At 46.2% G+C, this 27357-nt stretch overlaps 1 protein-coding gene across 1 annotated transcript; it reads left to right on the top strand.

Moving 5' to 3' along the window:
- The first annotated feature begins 213 nt into the window (after positions 1 to 213).
- Positions 214 to 25390, top strand: LOC135918949 (uncharacterized). Its single transcript, XM_065452661.2, has 10 exons — positions 214 to 359; positions 1314 to 1393; positions 3532 to 3593; positions 5140 to 5178; positions 12588 to 12687; positions 15734 to 15891; positions 20790 to 20837; positions 20925 to 20960; positions 23626 to 23776; positions 25149 to 25390. The coding sequence occupies exons 2-10, from the start codon at positions 1315 to 1317 to the stop codon at positions 25247 to 25249; spliced, it is 774 nt and encodes a 257-aa protein (XP_065308733.1). The 5' UTR covers positions 214 to 359; position 1314; the 3' UTR covers positions 25250 to 25390.
- Positions 25391 to 27357: the final 1967 nt, after the last annotated feature.

The following is a 27357-nucleotide window of genomic DNA, read 5'->3' on the forward strand; positions in this document are numbered from 1 at the left end:
ATATATTATTGATACTAATAACGATAAGCGTCACTGAATGACGGCATTCTGTGTTGGAGACTCGCGCTATGTTCTTCGACTAACGACATTCGCAGAACGCGGCGCCAGGCTGAGGCCAATGCGCGGAATTGGCGCCGATACAGGCGAGGTAGCTCTGAAAATGTCACGCGGCTGCCGGCTCGGCGGGGAGCGCGATTCAAGTGGTTGCAGATGAGGGCGCCGTTGTTGTGAAGCGTCATTGGCGCAGAGTTTGCAACCAAGTGCGGTCGATGTCTTCTTCATTCTGGCACATTCTGTGACCGTCCATCCTGCGGGACGCTAGAACATTCTCATCCCCAGGGATCTGGCAGGTTCCGAAGGTGAGAAGCCTTAAGTTTGCCGTTATTTATTTATTTATTTATTTATTTATTTATTTATTTATTTATTTATTTATTTATTTATTTATTTATTTATTTATGTTCGTAAGTTTGTTTGTGTTTGTTTGTTTGTTTGTTTGTTTGTTTGTTTGTTTGTTTGTTTGTTTGTTTGTTTGTTTGTTTGTTTGTTTGTTTGTTTGTTTGTTTGTTTGTTTGTTTGTTTGTTTGCTTGTTTGCTTGCTTGCTTGCTTGTTTGTTTAATTTTTAGCAATGGGCCGATCGTGCGCCCGAAGCACACGTCACTATTATTTGATACAACTTATTTATAGTGCAAGCTTCATTGGGCATGCGGGAGGGCGAAAGAGAAATAAGTACAATATACAAAGATTTAAGCACACTTAAAAAATTGAAATCCGACTAGGACGCCTGACATGTACAATGCAATAAGCCCTTCAAGAATGCGTGCTTTCTATAGATCCAACGCTAGTCAGGAATCCGCTTAGAGCCTCGAATGATTACTATATAATAGCTTTGAATCACTTTCGGTTTCGCTTCACAGGAGGCACACGTGCCGTGACGTCATGACACGCAAAGTGGTCACGTGGGGCCAGGCTACTGTGACCATGATTGCGACGCTGTGACATTCGCTTCCGTTCACTCGGTCACCCGCTACGCTCCTAGCTTGCTTCTTACTGCTCTGCACAACTAAACGATCGAGCCTGAGCGAGTGCCATGGGACCTCGCGACGTCCTTCCCCCTGCCACGTCACCACGTATTGCGTCATGACGTCACGATACACGCGCCTCTTGGAAAACGAAACGGAAACTGATTCGAAGAAACGCTATCATGTAGTTCATCGTTTAAGGTTCGCCTGCCAGCATTTTTTCTAGTGTTCGTCTGCCACTCAGCTCAGCGATTTTCGATTAGTATTTTATTCCTCTCCAAACTTGCAGGCAGTATGAGCACACCGATGATGGCGCTGCTTTCAATCATCGTGGCTGCAGTCATGGTATCTTCAGGAGCCAACGCTCAAAACAGTAAGCACAATTGGCCCGTTATGTTAAGCAGTTGTAGTGATAATTTTCTGGTGCGTGCAATGAAACCCAAAAGTTTAAACCATCGTTTATTTATTTATTTATTTATTTATTTATTTATTTATTTATTTATTTATTTATTTATTTATTTATTTATTTATTACTGGAGGTTTCATTGCCTCAAAGAGGAGAGAAAGAAAGCTCAATAAACATTTTATCCAGGCCTAATAAATGCAAATCAGACTATAGAAAAGACATCTAAAATGTGACAAATTCATCAAGAATGTGTCATTTCTGTGGATTCAATGCTAGTTAGCAATGCACGGGAAAGCTTATCCTTTTTTTTCCATTCTGTCAATCTCCGAGGTAAGAAAGAATACTAAACCTTTTAGTTCCTGCGCCGTAGGGAGTAGGAGAGTGCGCGTGGCTATAGGGTTCGTGCTTCAGATTTCCAACGCTCTCGTATAGGAGGCAGAATTTACGGCTAAGTCATTAGTTATTTTAGTAAATGGAGAGCCTTCAGACGCTGAACCGTGCACCGACTTAGTAAAAATTACATTCCAGGAGTTTTTATAATAGCTGTTGGTGAATCTAGTGCTCAAAAATAATGTACAGCGCGAAGGACAAGGACTGCGAGAGACGACATACATACAGCCCTTGTCCTTCGCGCTGTACGTTATTTTTGATCATGATCGAATTAGCAACTAGCCCAAGCAACCACTCTAGAATATATAACACCTGAATTAAGGAAAAAGATTACTGAGGCAGCTTTACGTTGAACCACTTCCAATGCATCTACGTTTGTTTTTGAATGGGGATCCCACATCGTGCAGGCGTGCTCATTGCAAAGATGGGCCTAATAAATGTTCTGCAGCATGAACGCAAGTAGTTTTGTTTCAGGAAGGAAGAGGTGAGTTAGCTAAACGATCGAGTCTGAGCGAGTGCCATGGGACCTCGCGATGTCCTGCCACACAAAGCCGAGCTCAATAAATTATGAAACAAAACACGTGCTATTCCCCAATCTAAGCTTTAAGTTACTTGTTATTGTGACTCCAAGGTATTTACACTCAGTTCTCTAAACAGTTGAAACGGAAAGTTGGGCGGAAAACGAAGGCTTGCTTCTTTTCTAATTACTATCGTGAACATTGTCTTGGGCCCATTAAGTGACTGTTAGTGAACGTCATAAGAAATCAACAAAGACACGAAGGACAACAAAGGAGATATTACTTGCACTTACTAACTGAATTAAAGAAATTATAATGTAATGGAAATGAAAGTGGCTGAAGAAACAACTTGCCGCAAGTGGGGGAACGATCCCACGTCTTCGCATTACGCGCATCGCACGCGTAATGCGAAGTGATTAAACAAATTATATCTAAATATCGTCATTGAAACAAACATACATCATCAAGTGCACAATTTGTTTAATAAAGCAAACCTTGCTAACTCTTCTATGCTTACTTTCCTCACCTTTAGGCTACAATCGCATGCATACTTCTATTATGCCAACGCCTATTACCTCTTCCAGATAATCGCCGCGTGCTGATAATGATGATAATTTCAGTACTATGGCACATGCTCACAACGGTAGATTAGCCAAGAAGCGGGCGATACGTTTAACATTTCGTCCGCGCTGAGGCAGCAGTGCGTTCATGACCTCAGGGAACTTCCGGTCACGCATTTTTTACCCTTAAGTTGGCCAAGCAAATCTAAGTCTTTTGTCCTATAATATACTATAAGCACGTGGTCTTTTCGCGTTCAGGTATAAAGAATGTGTCCGACGTGTCGAACTCATTCATGCAGCTTTCTTGCTGCACTTAGCAGTAAAAGTCACTCTTCAAACGTTCTCTAACTCTGCAGCGAAACTAGTGCCAGCTGGAAAGTTCTATATACTTATACGTTATTGTAACTTGTATTGTTTCAGAGCATTCAGAGTGCTTAACCGGAAGTACTTTGTCAACTCTGTTTGTAAACATAAAAGAGGGGTGCGCGAGAACACATGCTCGAGCTACAGTTTACGCCAAAGACACAAGAATTAAATGAGCCGAGCTTATAGCATTCCATCAACCACTGCACGAAAGCTCCGCTTCACATACGAAATTGGGCGTTGAGTCTGCATAATTCTTTCTTTCTTGTTTCAGGTGAACTATCAGTAGACTCATGCTTTCAGGTACGCTTTCCCGATCTGATAGGTATAAAAGAGGTAAGCTATATTCTTACGATACATTTGTACGTGAATGAACTGACGTTAAGCAGTGATGAAAGAGGCGTTTTCCGCGTTATGTGGAAAGTAGGATGTCGCCGACGTAGCTGACGTTCCAGCGTATTCGCACATCACGACCTTTTCAGTTCGAACCAGGGGGTCGCTCGTTGAAACCGCGTGCAACGAAAGCGTGATATACTGCTACTGCATACCTTTGTAACCGTGTACTACACACGCGACTTACTTCGACATCGTCGCGTGTGGAGGAAAGAAGCCGCGGCTCGATCATGCATCTGTCACGCCACGAACGACGCAATGGGAGCTAAATTTAGATTCTCGATCGGCGTTCGGAGAGCGGCATACGAGCTCGGCAGCGCCTTTGTCGATCCGAGCCGGAGTGGACCCGTTTGAGCGAGCTTAGTCAGCCATAGTGGGCATAAGCCGTCAAACTCAAACTTCTGCTCATCAGGAGTTTCAAGGCCTATACGAGTAAGTGTGTAATCTTTTTGCAGAAATTTCACGCTTACTCGGCTATGGCGCCCCTGCGTTCCACACGCAGAATCCAGAAACGGCACGAAGAGACTTGGGTAGCGAGGCAGAAGGATAACCAACCACTCTGACCACGGCGAAACGCGTCCGTTTTTAGGGTGCGCTCGCAAGCGCTGGTGATGGAAGAAAGCGCAGAGGCCCCAACAACGAGTGCGGCGGGCTCCAGCGGCGCAGGGCAGTCTCGGGCGCCACCAGTATAGGAGGGTCATTTCTGCTCCCTTGTGCCCAAGGACTCTTACAAAAGAAATGGGTCCACTACGAATAGAAAGCGAGCACCACTGCAAAACCACAGCGTTAATTCCCACTAACTGTATAAGATAGGCAGGCAAGCTTTCTAATGGATGTACAAATGTAAGTTCCGTATTTGCTTACGTCATTTCTGTACTGCTCGTGCACCTTCTCCAGCACGCGCAAGACGTTCCCCGTACCCCACTACAGCTGCATCCCTGGTACAGCCTACCTGACTTTTTCATTGACGGACTATGGTGTTTCTGTTAAACAGTAACTATAAGCTTATCATACGCACATACAAAGTTAACTAGTGAATAGGTGATATAAATCAAAAAGATTATCAAAGCCAACGAGTTCAGTCAGCACAATGCGTCGGCGGGCTAGTTGGTGCGGATCCATAGATACTTTGTTTAGCGCAAAGCAACGGACACGAGAAAGGCGACAGGACAAGGCGCCTTGTCCTGTCGCCTTTCTTGTGTCCGTTGTTTTGCGCTAAACAAAGTATTTATGAGTTCAGTCACTTGCTGCGAATCTTTGCCAGACCTGCCACGTTCGATCCTGGCTGTATGCAAGCCCGCTCGCATACTTAGATGCCCCACTCTGCTGGCGTGCGGCAACGAGATCGTGGTTACGGCACGTAAAATTTTATACTTAAATTTTGATATTTGTCGGAAAATACAGAAATTCCTTGACGTGGCGCGTATGCCTGAACAATCAAGGTGCATGAGGACGCTATTCAATTTCTTTTCTCTTTCCTCCCTCACAGTGCTTAGGCAACGTGCTGGACATGTGTGGGAAAAGCCGCGTAAGTTTTCCTTCAGCTTTTTTTTATCCGTACAAAGCAAACAAATTATTCTCGAACATGCGGGAATGAGTTTCGCGGATAAATCACAGTAACGGCCCAAGATGCGTGTCCGTAGTTTGCTAAAGCGGACCTTTTTTTTGCCTAGACCCAGGTGTCGGGTCTGTCGGTATCTCGTTCAAGCAACGCCCCTCCCACTTTATCATCATCATTGGCCGACCGTAAGCCGTGGCTGATAAGAAATAAGTATATCCCAGCGAAATGCATCCTTACATTACACCGGCCCTGGTTTAATCTCCTTCCGTTAGGTCCAAAGCTAACATGTTAGTGAGGAAATACTTCAGAGCAGCAGTTGATACGGCGCCACTTCAGAGATCAGCCCCGCTGCACGTAAAGGGGGCGACGCTCCGCATGGCCTCCGAGACTGGGCGGCACGCGCTGTCTTACCTCGGAGGCCATACGCTCCGGAGGACGGCGTGAAGTTTTCCCATTATGTTATAGGGACGCTAAAGATAAATAGTAAAATCAATTGAGACTGCCAAAGCGTTCTTGCAAAACCTTATAATCTTCAATTTCGCAGTAACAGATTGATTATTAGAAAAGAAAATGAGAATGAAATCCTCAAAAAAATTATTTCGCGCCGCAACTCCTGCGCTGGTAAGCCTGTGCGACGTCACATATTTACAAAGCACCTTCTCGTATTCGGCCTGTTCGGGCTCAGTACAAGTTCATGCAACTTGATAATTTCAGTAACTGGTTCTCTTATAGAACACAACTTGGTACCAGTACCAATTAAATCCGTGACGTCACGGCTAGCTGCTGCGGGAACTTCAAGGCGGCGTCGCCACTTTTTTGTTCCTGCGTCTTTACTGTCTTATCAGGCCTATATACTCTCTCGTTAAGGTCGGCTTTTTTGACACTGCGGAAGCGTAATTTACCAATGCGTCCCGAATTTTCTTACTCTTTTATGTACGTTTAATCCGTCCATCTCAAGCATCCTCGAGATAGCATACCCCTGTCCTGATTGCTTATGCACGGCAGGAAGGCACGCGAATTAGGTACATTTACGCAACTTCTGTTAAACCATTCAGAGTCGTGCCCCTGATAAATTGCTTCTGTAGATATACCGCTGTACCGTATGCACCCGTAGGGACGCGGGACGGAAACTTTCAGCGCAAAACGAACATGCCGGACCCGTGAGAAAGACGTGTGTTTGAATGCACACTGTTGCGCTACTCTCTTCGACGTTGAAACGTTTTTGCGTTTTTCCAACACAGCGCAGACAGGTAACATGCTTTCTTGATTATTTTTTCGCAATTAGAGTCTTATCGACAAATATATTGCACCAATCTGCCAAAATTGGAACACATTGGCTATATGCTTCATATTTATACGCCCTACAAATACCTTCGGTGCGAAGCAGCTTTGGTGCAATGGACTATAAAATGGATCCTAATCCATTTCCGCCAAACAGGCATCTCTTAATTTTTTTCGAATATGGTGCATCGATTGTGGACGTAGACAGAGACAGTCACTTGATTTGATTGGTGAATTTGAGTGTAAAATGCGGACCGCATCGAAAATGTATGAAAGTGTTTACAGCTAAGTAAGCTCTGCCAGCTGTTGACAGAGAAATACCTAGCTAGCCGCTAGTAACTTCATTTGGAAGGAAACTGACGTGTCACTTACTCTCGCAGGCTTACGTAAAACTGGCCTTGGACAAACTTTCCGACGTAAGTATGCGCTGCTCACTCTTGCATGCGTCTAACGTGCATACGATCCACGATGCGTTCAGCTGTATAGCAAACTCCATCGTGTATCGCCAGCTTCATGGCGTGCTCCGGATAATCCGCAACCGACGGGCGCCGCGTTCATCTTGGAGGTCGACCACTCGATGCCTGTACGCCTCACGTGACGTCACGTCGCAACGGCCGACCTGCGCTGTCGAGTTCTTGCACGCTGTTCGAGATAAAGGACGCGTCGGAAATACGGGAAATACAATTATCATTAAAAAGAAAGGTGCACAATCAGTGCATTCTACCGGTGCTGACATATGGGGCAGAAACTTGAAGACTGACAAAGCTCGAAAACAAGGACCGCGCAAAGAGCGATGGAACGGAGAATGTCAGGCGTAACATTAAGAGACAGGAAGAGAACGGAGTGGATCGGAGAGCAAACGGGGATAGCCGATATCCCAGTTGACATTAAGAGAAAGAAATGGAGCTGGGCAGGTCATGTAATGCGTAGGGCAGATAACGAATAAAGGGAAAATTCCCTTTATTCATTACTTCTCTCCACCTTGCGGGTTTCCGCAGAACTACTACGTCAGGGCAGATAACCAGTGGACCATTAGAGTGACAGAATGTGTGCCAAGGGAAGGGAAATGCAGTCGAGGACGGCAGAAAACTAGATGGGGTGATGGATGGATGGATGCAAAACTTTAATGGAAGTCCTGAGGTACGCGACTCAGCGCGCTGCTCCCACGTTGGGACAGTCAAGCCATGCCCGACCGCTGGATCGTGGGCCCTCTGGACAGCCCATAATTGCGCCTCGGCATCGGGGCTCTTGATAGCGGAGAGCCACTTGTCCGCATTGATCTGTTCTGTGCCTCGTAACGAGGGGCAACGCCAGAGCAACTGGTCTATGCTAGCGAAGTCATTGCAGTGCCTGCAAGAACTAGTGGCATACGTGTCGGGATAAAGCTTGTGGAATAAAGCCGGGCTGGAATACGAGCCTGTTGGCAATAATCTGAGGGTCAATGCCTGCGCTCTATTTAACTTCTTGTGAGGAAGGGGAAAGTCTCTCCTGCCGAGATAAATGTGCTGCGTAAATTCATTGTATGTGGTCGGTTGATCTCTGAAATTAGGAAATTTGGAGGCGCAACTTGGAATCAGCTAGTGCAAGACAAGGTAAATGGAGATTGCTAGGAAAGGCTTCCGTCCTGCAGTGGACATAAAAAGATGATGATGATGATGATGATGATGATGATGATGATGATGATGATGATGATGATGATGATAGAGGGCGTACAAAATTTAAAATAAATAAATTAACGCAGAGCCACCATAATGTGTGTTTCCTTTGTGTCTTTTCTTTTTTCGCTAGTTCAAATCTCGAAACCGGACCAGCTTTGTAGGTCCTTTCGTTATGATGGCGAGGTCGGCGATATCAACTACGTCGTCGTTGTGTCCTCGTTAGGCCGCCTCCTCCTCGCCCTCGCACACTACCACCGCTGCATTACTCGCGCAGCATACAAGGCCAGCGCGAGGAAACCACCTTAAAATTTGTAGGACGCTTAAGCTTCGCCTGTACGAGTGGAATGCGACAGCATTCAAAAATCACCGACTGCTTTTCAGGCTCCCCGGCAACTGCAGCTTGTGTACCGGTAATGCTTACCGGGAAGCTCTCGCGGCGAACGCTGCGCAGGAAGGCGCTCGAACATTTTGGTGGAAACGCTGCCTCTCGTGTGGGCCTATCTGCTATTGCTGCTTCGCACTTTTAATATTTCAGTCTCAGAAGACCTAACATGAAATTTATGCGCTGTCAGTGTTGTTTCTTTTTTTGCATGACATTTGTTTGCGGACTGTCATTCTCAAAATTCCGAGGAATAACTTCGTAAATAATGAAAGACAAAGTATGAGCAACTCTGGTGATAAAAAAGTGGTTGTTTATTCGTGCTTCGAAATCATCTTTGTCGAAAAGACGGTCGACGCGAGACGCCGACGCTGGTTTTTCTGCGACTCGGCCGGGGCCCTTAACGCTGTCGCGTTAATACCACGGCGTTTTCACTCACAAGAATGGCTGCGTGATACCTACGTGTATACAGGGTGTCCAACCATATTCAGGGGATAGTATTTCAAATCCCAACATTCCACACGCATCCGGACACGCAGGTCGTGCGAGTGGATCGTCTGGGATAGGCGTACGTACTTCCCCGTGTCGACGGCATCTTGCGCTTTGAGATGATTAGCTCGTGCGTCACGTCGCATGGCAACAATTTGTTTAAAAAACAAAAGCATACGCGCGCACGCCATTTTTCATTAGGCCACAAACGCATCCAGTGAATCACTGTCAACCTTAATTGTCAACGTATTTCGTCTGCGTAAGGTATGTCGCATATATAGCACGAAGTTACTCACAAAAGTGAGAGCGCGACAGTTTCCACCACACTTTCCTCGGGCCAGCTTGCGCAGAACATGGGGCGCCGATGACGTGTTTCCAGCTGTGCAATCAATTCCAGCGCATGTAGTCACCAAAAGCATAGCCTTTGAGATTGGTTTCTGCTAATCGGAGGAAGCCGTCTCTGAGGCGTGGATTTGAACTCCACCTATTCCACCGCTTTCACGATCGAGCCAGGTCTAAAGGAACAGGTTACAATGTTTATTCGCCGCGGCATTTAATCAGTCGTCATGCCATAGCCGTCATACTATCGTCGTCGCCTTGCTCGTACACACAATATTTATTTCCTTACACTAACATGTTGGTCGATGTGGTAACGCCTTGCAGAACCCCAAATGATCCTGATAGCCAGATATCCCTGCAAATTAAGTGGTTCATATAACATAGATTCCAACAGTGCAAGTAATCTGCATTTTTTAAAACGATACATTTTTTTCACCCTCCTTTCCCCCAGACTTTGCCAGTTTGTCGGTGTGAAATCCTGAGCAGCGCTGCGGGGTGGTGTGTTCTAGCATTACCGTTCGCTTACGGTCACATTCCCGATCTTGTCTTCTCCGATTGGCTCACAGGGCTGCTAAGACCTCTCCTATTGTCTCAAAATGCCAACATGGCGAATTTCGACAATATGGCGAAATTTGGCAGAGTAGAAATGAGCTTCCACCCAAATGCATCTTGCGACGCATAACTTGAACAAGTACAGCCGGCTCTACTCGACTCCGAACAGCGACAGGAATGACTAAGTTGGCAATGCAACCACCGGTAAGGCTGCGACCAACATTGTCGAGATGCAAAGTATACCTCATAGATTCGTGCAAGGGACCGCACCTTTTTTACAATTTTGAAGAGGGGCGGCCCCTACGTGGAACGGAACCTTTTGCTCAAATTGGTGCCGGCCCAGCCGACGACTTGCGCACACGCCGGATATTGTGCACACCCCGGCTCTCGCCATATATAGCAGCGACACGCGGAAGTACGCAGCGCGCGAAAATTGCGCGCGCGCGGCATAGGGGCACCGAACGCGATTGCTTCTCACTTGGATTCTTTTCTCCAAATTTTGGGCTGCCAAGTTGGTGGTGCTGCCCTTGCACAGGTACGGCTCTTACACCAGTCTATACGGTAGCATTCTTGCGTCGTTATTGAGAGCACGTAAATGCGTGTTTTGGCACAGGCGAGGCTAAAAACGTTCGCGTCGCGCGCAGGGAAGCAGTTTCTCGTGGACACGGTCCCTACCCGTGTATTGATAGGCGAAAAGAAAGAAGCTCAGAAGCTCCAAGCTGAGAATTCTTTATGGCAACAACAATATAATATCCACTCCCTCGTTCCTTTCGTTTAGTGCTGTGTCACACGTTTCGGGGTAAGCGTAGACACTCTTGTAAGCGTGTGCAATAGTAAACTGCCCTGTGCTAGTAAAATGTGGCGAGAAGAGGCTCGGCAAGCCTGAAAAAAGAAAAAAAAAAGGAAGGCCGGGTGGCGGCGACACTGTGCTCGCTGTGACGTCAAACGTTTTGACGGAGTCTCCTTGCGCTTTTAGTGAATTGTCTATCAGTGAAAAAAATGCATCTGAAAAAAAATGCTCCAAAATCTGTGACATCACACTGACGTACCAACGCACGGTTACAACGCGAAATTTAAAAAAAATGAAAATCTGATAGTTTTAGGCTTGTAGCGCAGCTCGGAAGAGCAAAAAAGGAAGGAGGTAGGGGTAATAAAAGGAAACGGAAAACAGAGTGAGCGCTAACTTCCAACTGACAGTTTACAAGTGTCAATAGCAGAACGAATTCTAAGAGAGCGCAGAAAAGACAACCAGCTCGCAGATAACCCTGTAACTACTAGGGGTAGGACTAGCGTCATCCCTTATATTCACACCGTCTCACACAATCTTAAGAAAATCGCCCAGCGAGCGAATGTTCGTGTAGTGTTTTCTGCCCCTAACAAGCTAATGAGGATTTGCAAACTCACTAATCCCAATAAGGTAGCTCCTCTTTCCTGTGACAAGAAGCACAAAAATAAGTTTGTCAATTGCACACATTGTGTCGTTTATTGTTTTCCACTCAAGTGCGGAAAACGTTACGTTGGTCAAACTGGCCGATGCCTGAATGACAGGCTGCGCGAACATAGTTACAATGCCAAGAATTGTATCACAGCTGGGGGGTTTCTTGCGCAGCACTGCAAAACGTGTGGCTGCGAACCTGTCTTAGAGGAGTGCGTCATTCTTGGTCGCAGTCGTAATCAGCTCACAAGAGAAATCATCGAAACAAAAGCTATCATTGGTCTGGGCCATGCATGTGTAAGCTCACCTTCATTATCATTATCTAACAATGAATTGGCGTATCTCCGACTGCAGCCACAGGCTGTCTGAATATGTTACCACTTAGTTACTATCGGTTTTGTTGCTTCATTTCTTTGTTATCTCCTGATGTCATATGGTTGCCGAGTGTATAAGTAGTCTTGTGTCACGAAATAAACTGTCAGTTGGAAGTTAGCGCTCACTCTGTTTTCCGTTTCCTTTTATTACCCCTACCTCCTTCCTTTTTTGCTCTTCCGAGCTGCGCTACAAGCCTAAAACAGTCATGACGTACCAACTCGCCCAAACTGCCACGCTTTTGAAAATCTGATAATTTTTTCTTCTGATAATCACCCTATATTATCGCGATATTAACAACAAAAAAAGAGTTATCGAAGAATATATAATTAGTCTAAACAGATTCAGTGTTTCTTTTTATCGTGCCTTTAAGCGCATTTACATGCTCGCAATGCTCAACCAACTTGCCTAAGTATAGTTGTGTTGACCAACTCTTCAAGACTTCAAAACACGTTAGAACTGGGAATATATACATTCCTACAGCGAACTCCTATACAAGGAAATGACCTGTAGAACGAAGGAATAATTTTGTCCTGGTTCTATTGTAAGCTGTCCGATGCTCGACCGTTACAACGAAGTCACCTGTATAACGAACGATTTCGGAAGCCCTGAGCACTTCGTTATAGAGACGTTCGAATATGTGATGTTTCTCAGACACTCTTTTTTTGCAACTGGATGTACTACGATATTATATACGTGTCCTTCCGACTTCATCTTACCTTAGACTGATAGTTTTCTTTAAATGAATAAATAAATAAAACGCATAAGCACAATCTGAAACGTCGGTTATGCATTCGCACGGAGCTTCGCGTCACGCCATGCCTACAGTGCACTTAGTGTGCATGATTCTTTTCTCTTCGTTTCTTTACAGTGCCTCATGGACGCTATATTTTCCATAAGATCGCTGAAAAAAATTCTCACGGCTTTGAGAAGACCCCTGATCTTTGCATTCAGGACGTTATTGCCAAGAGGTATGCGCTTACTTTTTCACTTTAATTATAGAAAGTTCGCTTGAGAACAGGCGCATAAAGATGTCCCAAGTTCAATATTCCTAGGCACCAACCGATGTAATCACACCACTGACCAAGCACTCCCCAAATTATCATTTTAAATTTGTCGCGCTATCCGCACCTTATCAGCTCGTGGCAATTCTTCGGTCATACGCGTGCACATTATTCTTCGGACAATCGTCATCTGCAGAAAGACGCAAAAATGAAGCACAAGGGGCGCCGCCAACTTAAAGTTCCCGCACCGACGCGACGGGGCGTCATAGATTTTGGACGCACTGCTCGGGTCTAGTTAATATTTTTTTATCAGTAAAGACTGATTACAGTGCATTATAAAAGAGCCAAGGACTGCAGTTCGCAACCATCAGAATTTTTTTACTCAGCCACGAATGACCAAATACGAAAACACGCTTCTAAATTCGTGACTTAATTCACACTGACTTACCGGAGCAACATTTCTTCAAAACTGAATGTTGTCTTTCATTTTCTCGTCTAATAATCAATCTATCGTCATGAAATTAGAGAAATCACAGTTATGAAAGAATAATTACTTTAAACTGGTTTAGTGTTTCTACTTGGCAGCCCTTTGATTGGCATGGACCATTTAACGCCATTATCAGGCATGAGCCACCTCAGAATGGCGCCTGCTGCTCCTGGTCGCATGATCGAAAAAGCACATATTATATATTAGCCTGAAAACCCCGCCGCGGTATCTCTATGTCTATATGACGTTGCGCTGCTGACCTCAAGGTTTCGGGTTCGGTCCGGGACTCGGTGGCCGCATTTCGATGGGGGCGAAATGCAGAAACGCTCGTGTGCTTATATTTAGGTGGACCTTAAAATAACCCAGCTGGTCCCCCACAACGGCGTGCTTCATAATCAGGTCACGATTTTTGTGACATAAGAACCCATCATTTAATTTTGTTAGTCTCAACATAGCATGCGGGTATAATTTAAACAGAGCTTCGACACGCCACTACCCCAATTGTTGTTTAGCTCACTCAGCGTGGGCAGTACCAACATGCGTCAGTCGAGTTCATTATCAGCAAACAAGACGTCGAACGCAAAAAAGTATTCCGACGTAACGCGAAAAATACTGAGGGTGTTCGATTAAAGAAATTTTCCGATAGAATACGAATATGCGAGAAAAACAAATTTAGAACACGAGAACAAATACCACAAAAAGTTCTCATTTTTAAACAGAGTGAATATATAGTCAGTTTGGTACAGCGAAAAGGGGGTTTATACTATACATTATTGGATGTATGTAACGACCTTTACAACTGAACGTCAGTCAACTGAGCAGCTTGAATATGACAAACTGAAAAGTGATCACAAGGACAGCAATGAAGCACACGAACAGCGCACCACCCGATGCACGTACAGTGCGGTTCGTCGTTGAAGGAGGTAGGTCTACTAATCGGCCAAATAATACACTGCTTTTCCTACATCGAGATAAATGGGCAGGATGTTTAAAGGCGAGTCGTCCTTACTGAATGAGAAGCAACCACTGATTAGGAGTTATCTGCTCCGTGCATTCGATTGGGAGCTGGTACCTCTTAGAAATAACCGCGGCTCCCGATCAAAAAGAAAACTATATGTGCCCCATAACCCCCACACACAATAACTGCATATAATTAAACAAATATGGATCCCCTGCACATAAAAATCCGCATGTTCTCACACATCACATGATATTTTGAAATATGAGAGTTCAATTCCCTTTATTTGTTTTCCTGTGCTTTCTTGAAAGGAAGGAGCGTTCACTAGAAGCTACTACAGTTAGTAGCTTGACGAGGTGAATTTTCCCTCGACGCGGCGGCAACGGACAGTTGGGCATGTACAGCCACCATAAGTAAGGCGCAATGGTGAGGATGAGGAAGTGCAATAAGATAGAAATAAATACACATACCTACTGGAACGTAGGAACAATATGTAAAGCTTTCAGAGCTTTCAAACAAAGCAAACAAAATGCTAGTGTTTCTCATCACACTAGCATTGTGGGACGCCTAGTAACTGCCAGGGCGCTGTTTTTGCAGCACGGCCTCGCCTGCTGCGTCGCGCCAACATGTCGCCCCCGCTTAGAACGCCGTCCGAGGAGCTTCCGCGCAACGCTGAACCATGCTATCCTTTTCAATGCTTCGCCCTTCAGTAAAATAAACCTGCCCAATTTTGTTTACACCTCTACACTGCAGCGAGAACTGTTCGCAACAGTCGCTACTTGCATTGGCTTTTGTCCCCTGTATACTACAATGTGATAATAAATGTTATATGGTTACGCGTATACTCGAACGGAAACGAATATTCGACAGTGTTGTATTATTTAGTTTGACTGAGCGATTTATATTCATGATAAACTACACTAGGACTAGGTATCACGCAGGAAATTAAGTGGCAAGGTTATATGTAATGAGACCTTTTTATGGTCAATATAACAAATTGTTGAGAAGAAAAAATGGTCTCCTGCATACAATGCTGGAACCCACTTGATGCCCGCGAAAACCCTCCGCACGCGGGCTGAATGTGACAGTCGTGGCGGGCAAGAAGGAATCCGTGACCAGTGTTCTCAGCGGCAGAAGGACACGGCCGTAGCTGCAAGATGTGTAAATGTGAGAAATAATCTGTCGCAAAACACCGGTATAAGAAAACATAACAGCGCTGCCGGTGTACGGTATACTTGGTTGGGTGAATTGGTAGCATATTCCATGACGGCGGGCGTTTACGCGCAAGCTACGAGACGTGCACACACAAGCGCAATGTGTACCTCTCTCGTCTCTTGTCCCCATCCCCTGTAGTTGGAGCGCAAACGCCTGCTGTTGGAGCCGTTCAGCGCCCTCTGTGCGTGTGCGCGTGTGTCCGCATTCGCCTGTCCTGTCTCGAGCGTTATTCCCTTTCGAGGACGTTCGCTAAACTTCTAGCTCGAATCCAGACCTTCGATCGGTATAGAACTAACATTTTAGGCTGACTGTTCCAAAGCACGTCTCTCGAAATGCGTGCTTTCCCGCTGCAGTGTCAAAGGTGGTGGTGCCCGTGCTCAAGGTGCTGCTGCCAAGGCCCTGTAACGCGCAAGAGAGGGCGGAGGGAACGTGCGACCGACAGCTGCTGCCGGCGACCCCGTGCAACAGCACCGTCAACGTCACCTTCAGCGACCCTCTGGACGTCAGAGACGTGAGTCGCCTGCAGGCTGCCTGACGCAGCTCGCAGGTGGAACGCAAACTCCGCGCTAAACAGTTGCGTGCAGGTTCGCGTGTCAAACGGACCACGGTTGTGAGGAAAAGCCACTCTTCAGGCTCAACGAGACACCAGCGATGAGTTCAACGTCCGCTTTATCCGGGGCACCTCGGGGGCCGCTCTGTTAGAAATAGCTTTGTGCAATGACGCATTTTCGTAGAACTTGCAGTTGGCGCGCATGATTGCTTACATGAAGTTTAGTGCGAAGCAAACGATCGCACGTAGGCATAGCATCCGTTCCGTGCGCCTTTGTATGCGTGATCGTCTTGCTGTTAGACAAACATATTGTAAGCACGCATTTTCCAATTGTTTGCAATGAATTGAAACATCCTGCTTTCTAACACAGAATCGTTCGCCGCGGTCAGTGAGGTGGCGCCTTTAGTTAATGTATGAGGTTGTTAAAAACGCTTTTTCTTTCCTGAACAAAAAAAGAACATTTTTTTTGTATTATTGGATGTGCGGTTCATTGGAGAACATTATGTAGGGAAAAAATGCTCCTGTACTGTTTGTTTGGAAAATAAAACATACCGAAAGCTGTAGCCAGCACCTGTGGAACAGAAGCTGAAAGTACCGGTTTCAGAACCATGTGCAGTGAGTTCTCTCATCATTAACAATAATGTTAAGTTTAAACAAGTAATAAACATTAAAATCACGCATGCAGCATGTTTCCATCTCTAATAACCATAAGCTCTCACGAAAGGGTCGCACAGGATCTGACATAAACAGGTCGTTTGCACTCCATCGCAACGCAGCCGTTGTCGCGAGCGGTACGTGGTGTGCATGCTATGAGCCAGAAATGCAGTCTACACTTGAGTCCCGAATTTCCTGCATGAATTATAAAGCATATATTTATTATATAAATAACTTCTACAAATCTATGTAACCCGACAACAAAAAAACGCTATCACAATTCTATAAACTGTACTTGCTTATTATAGACTTCTAAATATCACAAAACTGATGCATGTGTTACACATCTGAAATAAACCCCCCGCTTGTGAGTAGGACTTTCGCAATACTCTCGTAAATATTGTCACAATATTACGTAAACTGTAAACACATCACATTTGCCAACTTCAGATGGTCTAGCATATGCAGCTTACAGAACTGCGACATCTGGTTTCGGTGCAAAGTCACAACAGACTACAGAACTTCATATGCTTCCATTTTCTTGAGGCTTCCCGATTTTCGGGCAATCTTTCGTCATAATCTCGAACCACTAAATCAAAATTTGAGTTCCTAAAGTCCGTGCAATTTAGCTTATTTGAAATAATTGAATCCAAATCGGTCCAGTGGTTAATTAGGGAGAGCATTTCTGAGTTTCCCATGCATTAATTTGAACCGAGAAATCGGAGTTGGCTAAAAGGTAAACCTTCATCTTAAGCGAGCACGCAAGTAACTCGTTTGTGTGCGGTTAATGTTTGCCACAGTATCGTGCTCGGCGGGCATTTGAGCATAACAACGCGGTTTCCGCGGCGCAAATGTCAATGCATTGACGTTTGTATCGCCATATGCAAAAGAAAGGGCTTGTCGGTCATGTAGATAGCAGCAGTTCCTTGCTTCTGCTGATTTCCGATCGTTCAGCTGTAATACAGCTTATTTACATTTTGTTTCTGGTTTGCCCGTTCATTCTTTGTTGCGGGTAAACAAGGTGACACGCAAGGGGAGGAAGACCTGATGAGCGGGCAGTTCAATAATAGCAAACGTTCGGTCGTGTAAATCCTACTTTTCTGCGGACGTTATTATATTCCGGTGCATCAGCGACCGTCTGGGGGAGCTTCCGCAGCCATTTCTTAGTTCCATTTGTGTATGCCGTGTTTCTTCACTAAATGAAAAAAAAATCCGGCAGAACCAATCTCGCAATGTCGACGTTAATGCGAGTAGCATAGAAGCAATGTAGCGACACACCCTGTATTGCCACTGCTTAAACGCGTCGTGCGCGTATGAACCGTCTGCTGCAGCCAGGCGCACCCATCTGTCCAGACACGCTGTGCCGCCTAACCGCGCGCCGCCGCGAAGTCCACGCGTGACGCGTGCCTGAATATATGCCCAGACAAGATTGTCCGAATACATGATGCGCGTTCGATTCCACCGAGAACGTACCGGATAAATATTAAAGGATATTTTTGGCCTGCTGCCGCCTGCGGCGAAATCTCGTTTGTCGATAGCATCGGGGGTTGCGGTGGTCGCTGAAGGCATCGCCAAGGTTGTGCTTGGGGCGTCGCCGTGCATGCGAGAGCGAAATTTGCGTGGAGCCGGTGGGAAAACCTCTGAATCGGTGATGCGTGAGGTGCCACCGAACGTAAAGCGGACAGCTTGCGGGAACGTCCAAGGAAAGAGAGCGGCGGGGCGTAGAATAGCCGAAAGCGCTTGCGTTTGGCCCAGCGAATTCCTTGGAAAGAGTCGTCGCGCAGCTGCTTTCCACCCGCGCTGTCCACCCGGTCGGCCCGGGTGGACGCAGGCGATCGGGGACGGCAAGACGCGGAATGACGCGACGGTTCAAATGGCGAAAGCTGTTGTGACTGAACGCTCGAGCTGGCGTAGTGGGCAAGGACGACTGCTCGCAAGTCGACGTAGAAGTCGGTGCAGGGAGGTGGCAGCCGGACCCTGCAATGCAGCCGGGGCCCGAAACCTTGCTGATACGGAAGTGGCTATCCAGCTGGACGAAGCTGATGTCCGGCATGTCGATGTAGAATTCCCGGACACCCTATACAACCGCTGGACGTCTGCCGGACCGCGTGAGGCCACGTCACTCTCTCCTTGGTAGAGTCGGTGCGTCGACGCTGGCATGGCTGGGCTCGGTCGTCCGGTTCACCAAATGATGGGGGGCGGCGAGAAGAGGTAGCCACGATAGCCACGGTTTATTTAGGCCGGCCTGCCATGGTGCCGCAGGATCCCTGGAGCGGCCGCTCAGGTCGAGCGCTTCTGCGTGTTGTTGTTGTTGTTGTTGTTGTTGTTGTTGTTGTTGTTGTTGTTGTTGTTGTTGTTGTTGTTGTTGTTGTTGTTGTTGTTGTTGTTGTTGTTGTTGTTGTTGTTGTTGTTGTTGTTGTTGTTGTTGTTGTTGTTGTTGTTGTCCTTAGTGGCCGTGGCACATACCCACAGTGGGGGATTGGCCAAGAATCGGGCGGTTTAATTAGGTGCCTAAAAATAGTAATGATAACAAGGGAGTTAACAATTTGGGCGTGTGAGTTTAAAAGTAAACGTTTTGTGTTTGGAGAAAAAAGGAAATAATCAGATGAAAACCGGGTATAAGATAATAATAATAATAACAATAATAATCAATAAAAGATAAGAAATAAAAAAAGCTATGGTTGGGAGGGAGAACGATCAATCTAACATGGAAAGCGATTGGTTTCAATGAGGTAATTTTGGATCGTTGTTGTTCTTTTCTCGCGCTACGTGCACGTGAGCCGTCTTCTTCTACACCGACTCTGGAGTCGATAGTCGCGCCGCTGGGTGTTCATTGAAGAGCGGCACGTACAAATGCTGATTACAAAGGATACCACCAGCGTTCCCATAAAAGTCGAACAATTTCTGCATTCAGGCGCCCGGAACGTCTCCCTCACGCAGTGTGTCTGATACACAGTGACCCAAATTGGCGTCAAAGAGGTTAGGTACGGACAAACATACATACGGCAAACTGGGTGAAGCTCCCAGAGAATTCTAATCGCATGAAAAGGGCCGCACCGATTCTCACTAACAAGAATTACTTGGGTCACCGACTAATTTGGGAGCCCAAGTTCTCATTTTACAGAGAATATTTCTTCGCCTCTTACCCCCAATTTGCGGTTGCTGGCTGCAGCTGCCTTGCCGATTATCTCAAAACAACTTGAGTCACTCGGTATGTGCCGTTGCATAGGTATGTGCGCCTGGATACACAACTCGGGCCACTGGTTGTGCGAGCATATTGGTGACTGACCCCCGAGAATGGGTACGTGCATGCCACGATGGTTTCCAGCAGGTGACCGAACAGACAAGCTGAACAAGAGGCAAAAAGTGAAAAAAAAAAATCGGTATCAAGACATTTCAGAAGTCGGCTGTATATATACAGAGAAATGAAGTCGCAACAGAAGCGGAAGAGTGCGAAGAATTAACGAAACAAAATCGAACGAGAGCGTGCATTGGACTACACAAGTATCCGCAACATAAAATTGATTGCTGCTTAACGGCACCTTTTTTGCGATTGCGATATCGAAGTATAGCGGTATTAAAGTCGGTGCTCTGAAAAAAAGGAAAAAGAAATCTGGTATATAGGGTGTCCGAGATATTATGGACTAAAAACGCGTATCATTCTACGCGAGTAACACCAAGTGCGTGTTCTTTCGAGTCCACTTGAGAAACCGCCAGTAATCATTTAGTTTCTGGCATCTGTGATCAATTAAAATTTGCGATATCTTTTGGTTTTAATTATACAAATGTTAATTTGGGAGTTGTACAGAATCGTAAGGGACGTCAAAATTAAATGGTTCTAGCAAAGAAAAGATCGGGTGTGTTGTTTATTTATTTATTTTTTTCAGCGAGGAGAGAAAGTCCGCGAAACAGGAACAATACCATATGAATACGCGCCCGCGCGCGCGTTATGAATTTCATCGGCACAAAAGAGCAGCACTGAAAGATGGCCGGGCATCAAAAGTGCACGACGCGAGTCAGTGCAGCACTCACGCGTTCGAGCCATTTGGGACCCATGCCGAAAGAACACTGCGCTTTATTTCCTGAAAGAACAACTTATTTCGCACTCCTTAATCCGTAGTCCTCCTTGCACATGATCTAAGCCGATACTTCTGACATGTTTCTCACGAATTTCTACTTCATTCGTTCATTTGTGCCCCTTGCAGTGCATTGACCTCAACCAATTCATGTGCTTCGAACAAGGTGCTGATAAAGTAAGTACAGCGTAAGCGAACGCACCGCGTGACACGCTACGCGTCCATAATTTTGTAAGTGTGAAACATAATTGTTTGTCTTTCCAGGACGAGATGCTGATATATCTGATGAGAGCTATTGTGGTAAGCGGCTACAGCACTGCTAACAGTTACTATTTTGCACTGAATGAAGAAGGAAGAGGCATGCTTTATTTTTGCTCTAGACGTATTTATAGGTTTGGGCCGAGCGCGCTGCTGTATATAAACATGCGGCTCGTGCCTGTCAGCACAGCGTTTCAGGCACAACCACGGCGCAAATGACGCACTGCTTCAGCTATTATAATCGGAAACCCTTAGATAGCACTGCAGGCCAACGCTACAAACTAGAGGTGTGGTAATAGTAATCGTTGACACCGAATGCAATACATATACGAATCAAATAGTGCCGGAACCGAATGGAAACGAATCGAATATCGAACAGTTTTCGTATAACGAACAGCTAAAATTTATTTCTCCCGTGAATATAAAACGATGTTGACACCTTAGTATATTCACAATCCCGTTCCCGACGTTAGCAAGCTTGTGTCATTAATAAAGCTTCATGAACAAATAAGCACTTTGGTCACCTTCTCAGAAACACTTCGGTGAGTGTGAATGATATAGCCGCAAAAGGTCTGGCTCCCTGAACGATGCATACATCGTTCAGGGAGCACGCTATATGTAGTGTTCTCTGCTACCTGGACTTCTCGTGTTTTGCCCACACTATACGGACGCCGGGATGGCATTTGTCGCACTTTTGCTCCAGGCCCACCCTCAGTTGACGGCTTATAAAATATGCAAAACCTCTTTTAAAAATATCCGTATTTACGGATACTGGCTATTAGATTTCAGGATTGAACCCATTCGAAGATTGAAAGTATTTTATTCGTTATTCGCAAGATTCGAATATTCACTCAGCACTTACTACGAATACGAGAGGGCCACGGTCCATAGCCACATGTATGTTGATATGCTGTAGGAACCGCGTTCCTTGCGCATTTTCTATATGCCAATCCCAGACAACAGTCTCCGACTGGCGAAATGCGGAAACACCCGTGGTACTTAGATTTAGTTGCACGTTAAGGAACCCCAGTTGGTCAAAATTTGCGGAGTCCTTCACTACGCGGCGGGCCTCATAATCAGAAAGTGGTTTTGGCACGTAAAACCCCATAATTTTTTTAAACAGTCCCCGACTGATGGCGCCACGGCAGATGACAGCGTTTTCAATGCATACAACGAGTCACACTTTGTTTTTGTTTTTTTTGTATCCGGCGTCCATGCTGTAGGAAAGGCATATGCGACTAACCGCGGGAGTCTGCCCGCGGTCTCAATCCACGCGATCTGGCCGCCAGCGACCAAAAAGAGAGCACCCCGAAAGTCGCAGAGGAGGAGGAAAAACTTTATTTGCTCTAATTGGGTAGAAATTAGCGGTGGCAGATGTGGTCGGCCATCTTCACGGTCTTCTTCCCCATCTGCGCAGGGTCGACGCCCCTATTCCAGGGCACCACTGAGGGTGGCTACTCGGCGAGCGTGCCTTACTATATATAGTCCATGCTGGACTTTCGGGTCGCTGCTGGAGAGCAGCTTCTCCCACTGCTCCGCACTCGGGTCTTTTATTTGAAGGAATTGTTGATTCTGAACGCATTCCCATGTAAAGTGATACAAGGTGGGTTTGGCGCCGCACCAGGGGCAAATCTCTCTATACTGGGTGGGAAACATCTTGCTTAGTGTGTTTAGGTTTGGATATGTTCCTGTTTGCAGCCTCCTCCAAGAGGTTGCTTCATGCTGATTTAGGCTGTTGTGGGGTGGAGGGTATTTGATTCGGACCCCCTTATAGTCGCAGAAGAATCTTGCCCTCGGATAATTCTGCTAAGTCAACCTATTTTAGGGTCCTACAGCGAACAGACGCACAGAAAGATGCGACGTCACCGCGCGCTTCGTCTATAGGCTTAGAGACAAGTGCACACAATGCAATGCAAATCCCGTTTAAAAATTTACTAATCTTCCATCGAACCGACAGCTTCCACTTTTACAACGCATTCCGTATTTTGCAAGGTTTCGTCACAGTAAAGTTGTTCAATGTTGGGGTTTAGCGTCCCAGTGGGTCATAAGGGATGCCCGTATTGGATGTGTTCCAGATTAATTTTGACCACCTACCGTGATTACGCGGACTTCGAACATGTCCTGTGGGGCTGCGCCTCTGCCGCTCCCCCTTTTACCCAAGAGGAAATTATGAAGCTAAGTAGGGCCCAGGATGAGACTTCTCAAATCCTGGCAGTCCAGAGGGCTCGCGAGAGGGCAGTCAGGTTTCACCTGATGGTGCCCGAGCGGGCCTAGCCAGGTGACGTTGAGTTCGCTTACGTCTATAGTGGACCAAATAAAGTTGTTTCACTCACTCACTCACTCACTCACTCACTCACTCACTCACTCACTCACTCACTCACTCACTCACTCACTCACTCACTCACTCACTCACTCACTCACTCACTCACTCACTCACTCACTCACTCACTCACTCACTCACTCACTCACTCACTCACTCACTCACTCACTCACTCACTTACCACTTGCCGTTCTTTAACGTTTTATACGTTTTTAAATACGTTTTCGTATTTCTGGTTTTTGGCTCACGAAGCGTTGCTCCCCAGAACTCTATCTTTGAGGCTGCAAAGCACAAAATACATCAAAAGAAACCATAGTGTGTTGATAGAGCGGTAAAGCAAAATTGTCTAATTATATCACAGTAACGTGTCGTGTTGAATTCTTGCAGTGCGCGATGAAGAAGTTGCCCGAGCTAAGCGTTCGACTAGTGCTGAAGAAGCTCCTCTGCAGAGGCATGTCCTGGCTCATCGAGTTCCTCCGTACCAGGGACTTCAAAACTATGGTGCGAGTGGCACAAGCTTTTCACGAACTTGGGAGCTGTAAGTGTTACCAAAGTGTGTCTAATTTATTCCACCTTTGGCCCATACACGCAGGCAATGTACTTGGTTTCGTGCCCACATTCCACTACAGTTAAAGTTACCCGATGTGCGTCCATCGAGCGGATTCAGAGGTTGAGGAGGGGCCTGCCCCCTAAAGAAAGTAAAAAGAAAAAAAAAACACGCGAGCACTTTGTAGTGGGCCCCTTCCTTTCTCGTTCACTTATGATTACTAATCACACCACTTTTGACCAAAACTGCTTATTTGAAGGGAACTATGTTCTGTTAAGCTGTGTTTTGTTTGCCACCACAAGAAGTGTGAACCAACTAGGCCATGGCAACAAGTGGTGCAGGTCGCTGATGCACTTTTCTGCCGCGTAAACAGCCGTTTTATTTGAAAAATGAATAAGTAAAACTAGAACAGCAGTAAAACACACTAGAGTGTGAGTGAGTGAGTGAGTGAAAAACATTATTAGCTCTAGGTTCGCTGGACTTCTGCGGTTTTCAGATGGAATCGTCCATCTTCTAGCACAACGGTCGGTTGCCCTTAGTCCAGGGCTCCGCTGGATGCTGCTGCCAGTTGTGCTCGCCGAATCAGACCTTCTTGGTCGACCTGGCGATCGCTGGAGAGCACTCCCTCCCATTGCTCCGCACTCGGGTTTGGTATAACGGGTACCACGTCTATCTTCTGGCATGCCCACGTTATGTAGTAAAGCGTGGGTGTTTCGTGGCACCAGGGGCATTCGTCATTGTATTGTGTGGGATAAATTTTGCTGAGTACGTTTAGGTTCGGGTACGAGCCCGTTTGTAGCTGCCTCCACGCGACAGAGTCCTCTCTGCTAAGGGAGTTGTGCGGTGGTGGATACCGCTTTCTGCAGCCCTTGTAGTAATCTAGTATCGCCGAATAGTCTAGATCTCGCTCTGTGGCTAGTTCAAATGAGTTACCACAGTCACATTACTCTTTACGAACCATTAAATGAATGAATTTCAAATAATTTCTTTGGTCGCCTGCATCAAGAGCAACGGTGAGATTCGATCTTTCAAAGCTCAATTATTCTGATTAAGGCATAAGTGTAAACTTTTACGGCGCGACGGCATGCCAAAATTGGCCTTCACTCAAGAAACGCTGCAGGCAGAACGGCAAAAATGGGGAAAGTATGAGGCGGGCAGCTCAGTTTCGTACAGCTTCAAGAGTGCTCATTAAGGATCCCACTCAGAAGACGCATACTCTAATTTCTTCTCGCATGTGTACGGGCCCCAACACGCGTCCCGCTCAGGTACGCGGAACGCAGACTGCGGCATTCGTCCACATCGCCGTCTTCTTTCTTACCTGCGTGTGGAAACCACTCGACATTTGTGCTTAAATTTGTTGCAGGTTCCAAATATTATCCGGCGGACCCGAAAGCCGAAAGGAGGCTCCTCCCGGAGGCAGAATTTCACCTGCCTGACGCAAGAAAAAGCCACAAGTTAGAGTGAAGAGTATACAGCACCTTCATCATTTACCTCGCGCTCTGTTAACCACTCACCTCAGTTATTCCACTCAGCTAAGAGCAGCTGCTCGTCAAGAGGGGGCGAAATGTTCGGCGGAAACTTCACTTCCACAAGTGTTCCTTTTTTTTTTTTCTCGGGCTCCACTCGTGCTGATACGGAATAAAGGAAGGGCATTGTTAAGGTCGTGGAATGGTCATCCTTTGTCATTTGATCTAGGAATACCGTAACGTGCTCACACGAGGTCAAATAAACGATTACTCTTCGGGAAATATATCGCTGTCATTGCGCCGCAAGAGACGAATTTGACCGCCGAGAAAATCGCAGATTAAAACAGCACTTGTATTGAGGAAGGAAGCTGCGGTGCGTTCACGGCGCCAAAATGTCGAACAGAAAGAAAGCCGCGAGAATTTTAGACGCGTTTCCTCTCATCATCGCCGTTTCACAACGCGATGATGTGTGTGTGTGTTTCACACACACACACACACACACACACTCTCTCTCTCTCTCTCTCTCTCTCTTGCGAGGCCATTATCGAACACAGACAGGAGTTACATACAGGTCAATGAAGGAAATTAACAACAAAAATTAAACAGGAACAAGTTCAATTGTCACAATCAGAAAAGGCTGCCATGCGCGTCGACTAACAACACAAATAAATTTCCTGCAGGTAACTACGCAGAAAGAAAGAAAAAACATAGTTCCGTTTATATTGCGACGCCTTGCACCATGTTAGCAAGAGCTGCGCGTACAAGAGGACGAACGCAGGAGAAAAAAAAGAACGAAGTAGACGGAAGGAGATATTCTAGGCGGGAGCAAGAACAAAATAGCACGTGAGCTTTTAAAAGTTTTTTACATCAAGGAAAAGGGCGATGATTGCGTAAGTGACACTTCTGGTATATTGTATTATACGGGAAACAATTTTCGGCACAGCTTTTGTTGGTTTGAGGCAAGCTTGATCTGCCATCTCCCGCTCCTCCCCCCTTCCTTTTTTGGCACGTGTGAACCGTGACTGCCTATTTACGCAGCTTTAATTGCAACGAACAAAACCATTTGATTGTTCGCGCTCTTTTTTTTTCCTGCGTTCGTCCTTTCGTACGCGCAGCTCTGCCTAAGCGATGCACCAACTCGCCCAGCAAGTTCTCCTAAAAGCCTTGCACGGTTCCGTGCGGTGTTGGTTCAAGTGAACATTCGCAGATGCGCGCGAGAATCTACCTTCGAGAAGTGCGAGCCGCGTTCACTTGTCAAATTTGTCCTCGTTGCCTCAATATATATTTGCGTTCTCCGGTGGCGAAGTGCTTCCTCCTCTTGCTTATCCCGCCTTGGCCACCGATGTCCGCTAGAACAACCCATGGATATCGACGATTTTCTGAAATTTCTTACAGTTGGGTTGCCCCATTATTGGGCCATTGTGCACGTACCACTGCGCACGTGCCGATTTTTTACCAGTCCTCCAGCTCGGGGCCCGACTTGCGTGCACTCTTGTTCCGTGCAGCAGAGAAAGCACATATGCTTTGTGAGTTGGGGAACGTGGTCCGGAGTCTGGCGTCACTCAAAGGGAGCGGTAGCTGGCATACACGAAGGTCATGCTGTCGTTCATGCGCAGACTGCATGGTCTGCTAACGAGGAGTTGGCAGTCGAGAATACTTACCGGAGTTAAGAGCATACATATTCACATGATTATATATACTGGGGCACTCATAGTTTCTGGGGTATATATGGGGCTCATTGCATGGCTAAACATTCATTATCAGAGCACGATCGTAACACAACGCGTCTAGTATGCCATGTAAACTGTTCGTGTACCCACCATAAAGGGAAACAGGTAATGGTGATGTCACACACACCAGTAAGCAAAAGGTTCGCAAGAAGGAGGGCGAAAAAAAAGGACTATATTTATTCGCAAATAAACTGAAACATAAACGACCTTGACGAGTGCACTATAAAGCTCGCAGTACAAAGTTTGTGCGGCAATCCTCAACTTCAAATATCGTAATCCCTGCTCCGTAAACTGTTGCTCAAGTGAATAATCAATCTGGTGGTTAGTTGCCGTCGTGAAGAATCCAGCCTTCCACGAAAAAAAAAAAGAAGAAGGT

Source organism: Dermacentor albipictus, chromosome 8, assembly GCF_038994185.2.
Source record: "Dermacentor albipictus isolate Rhodes 1998 colony chromosome 8, USDA_Dalb.pri_finalv2, whole genome shotgun sequence".
NCBI classification, from domain to species: domain Eukaryota; kingdom Metazoa; phylum Arthropoda; class Arachnida; order Ixodida; family Ixodidae; genus Dermacentor; species Dermacentor albipictus.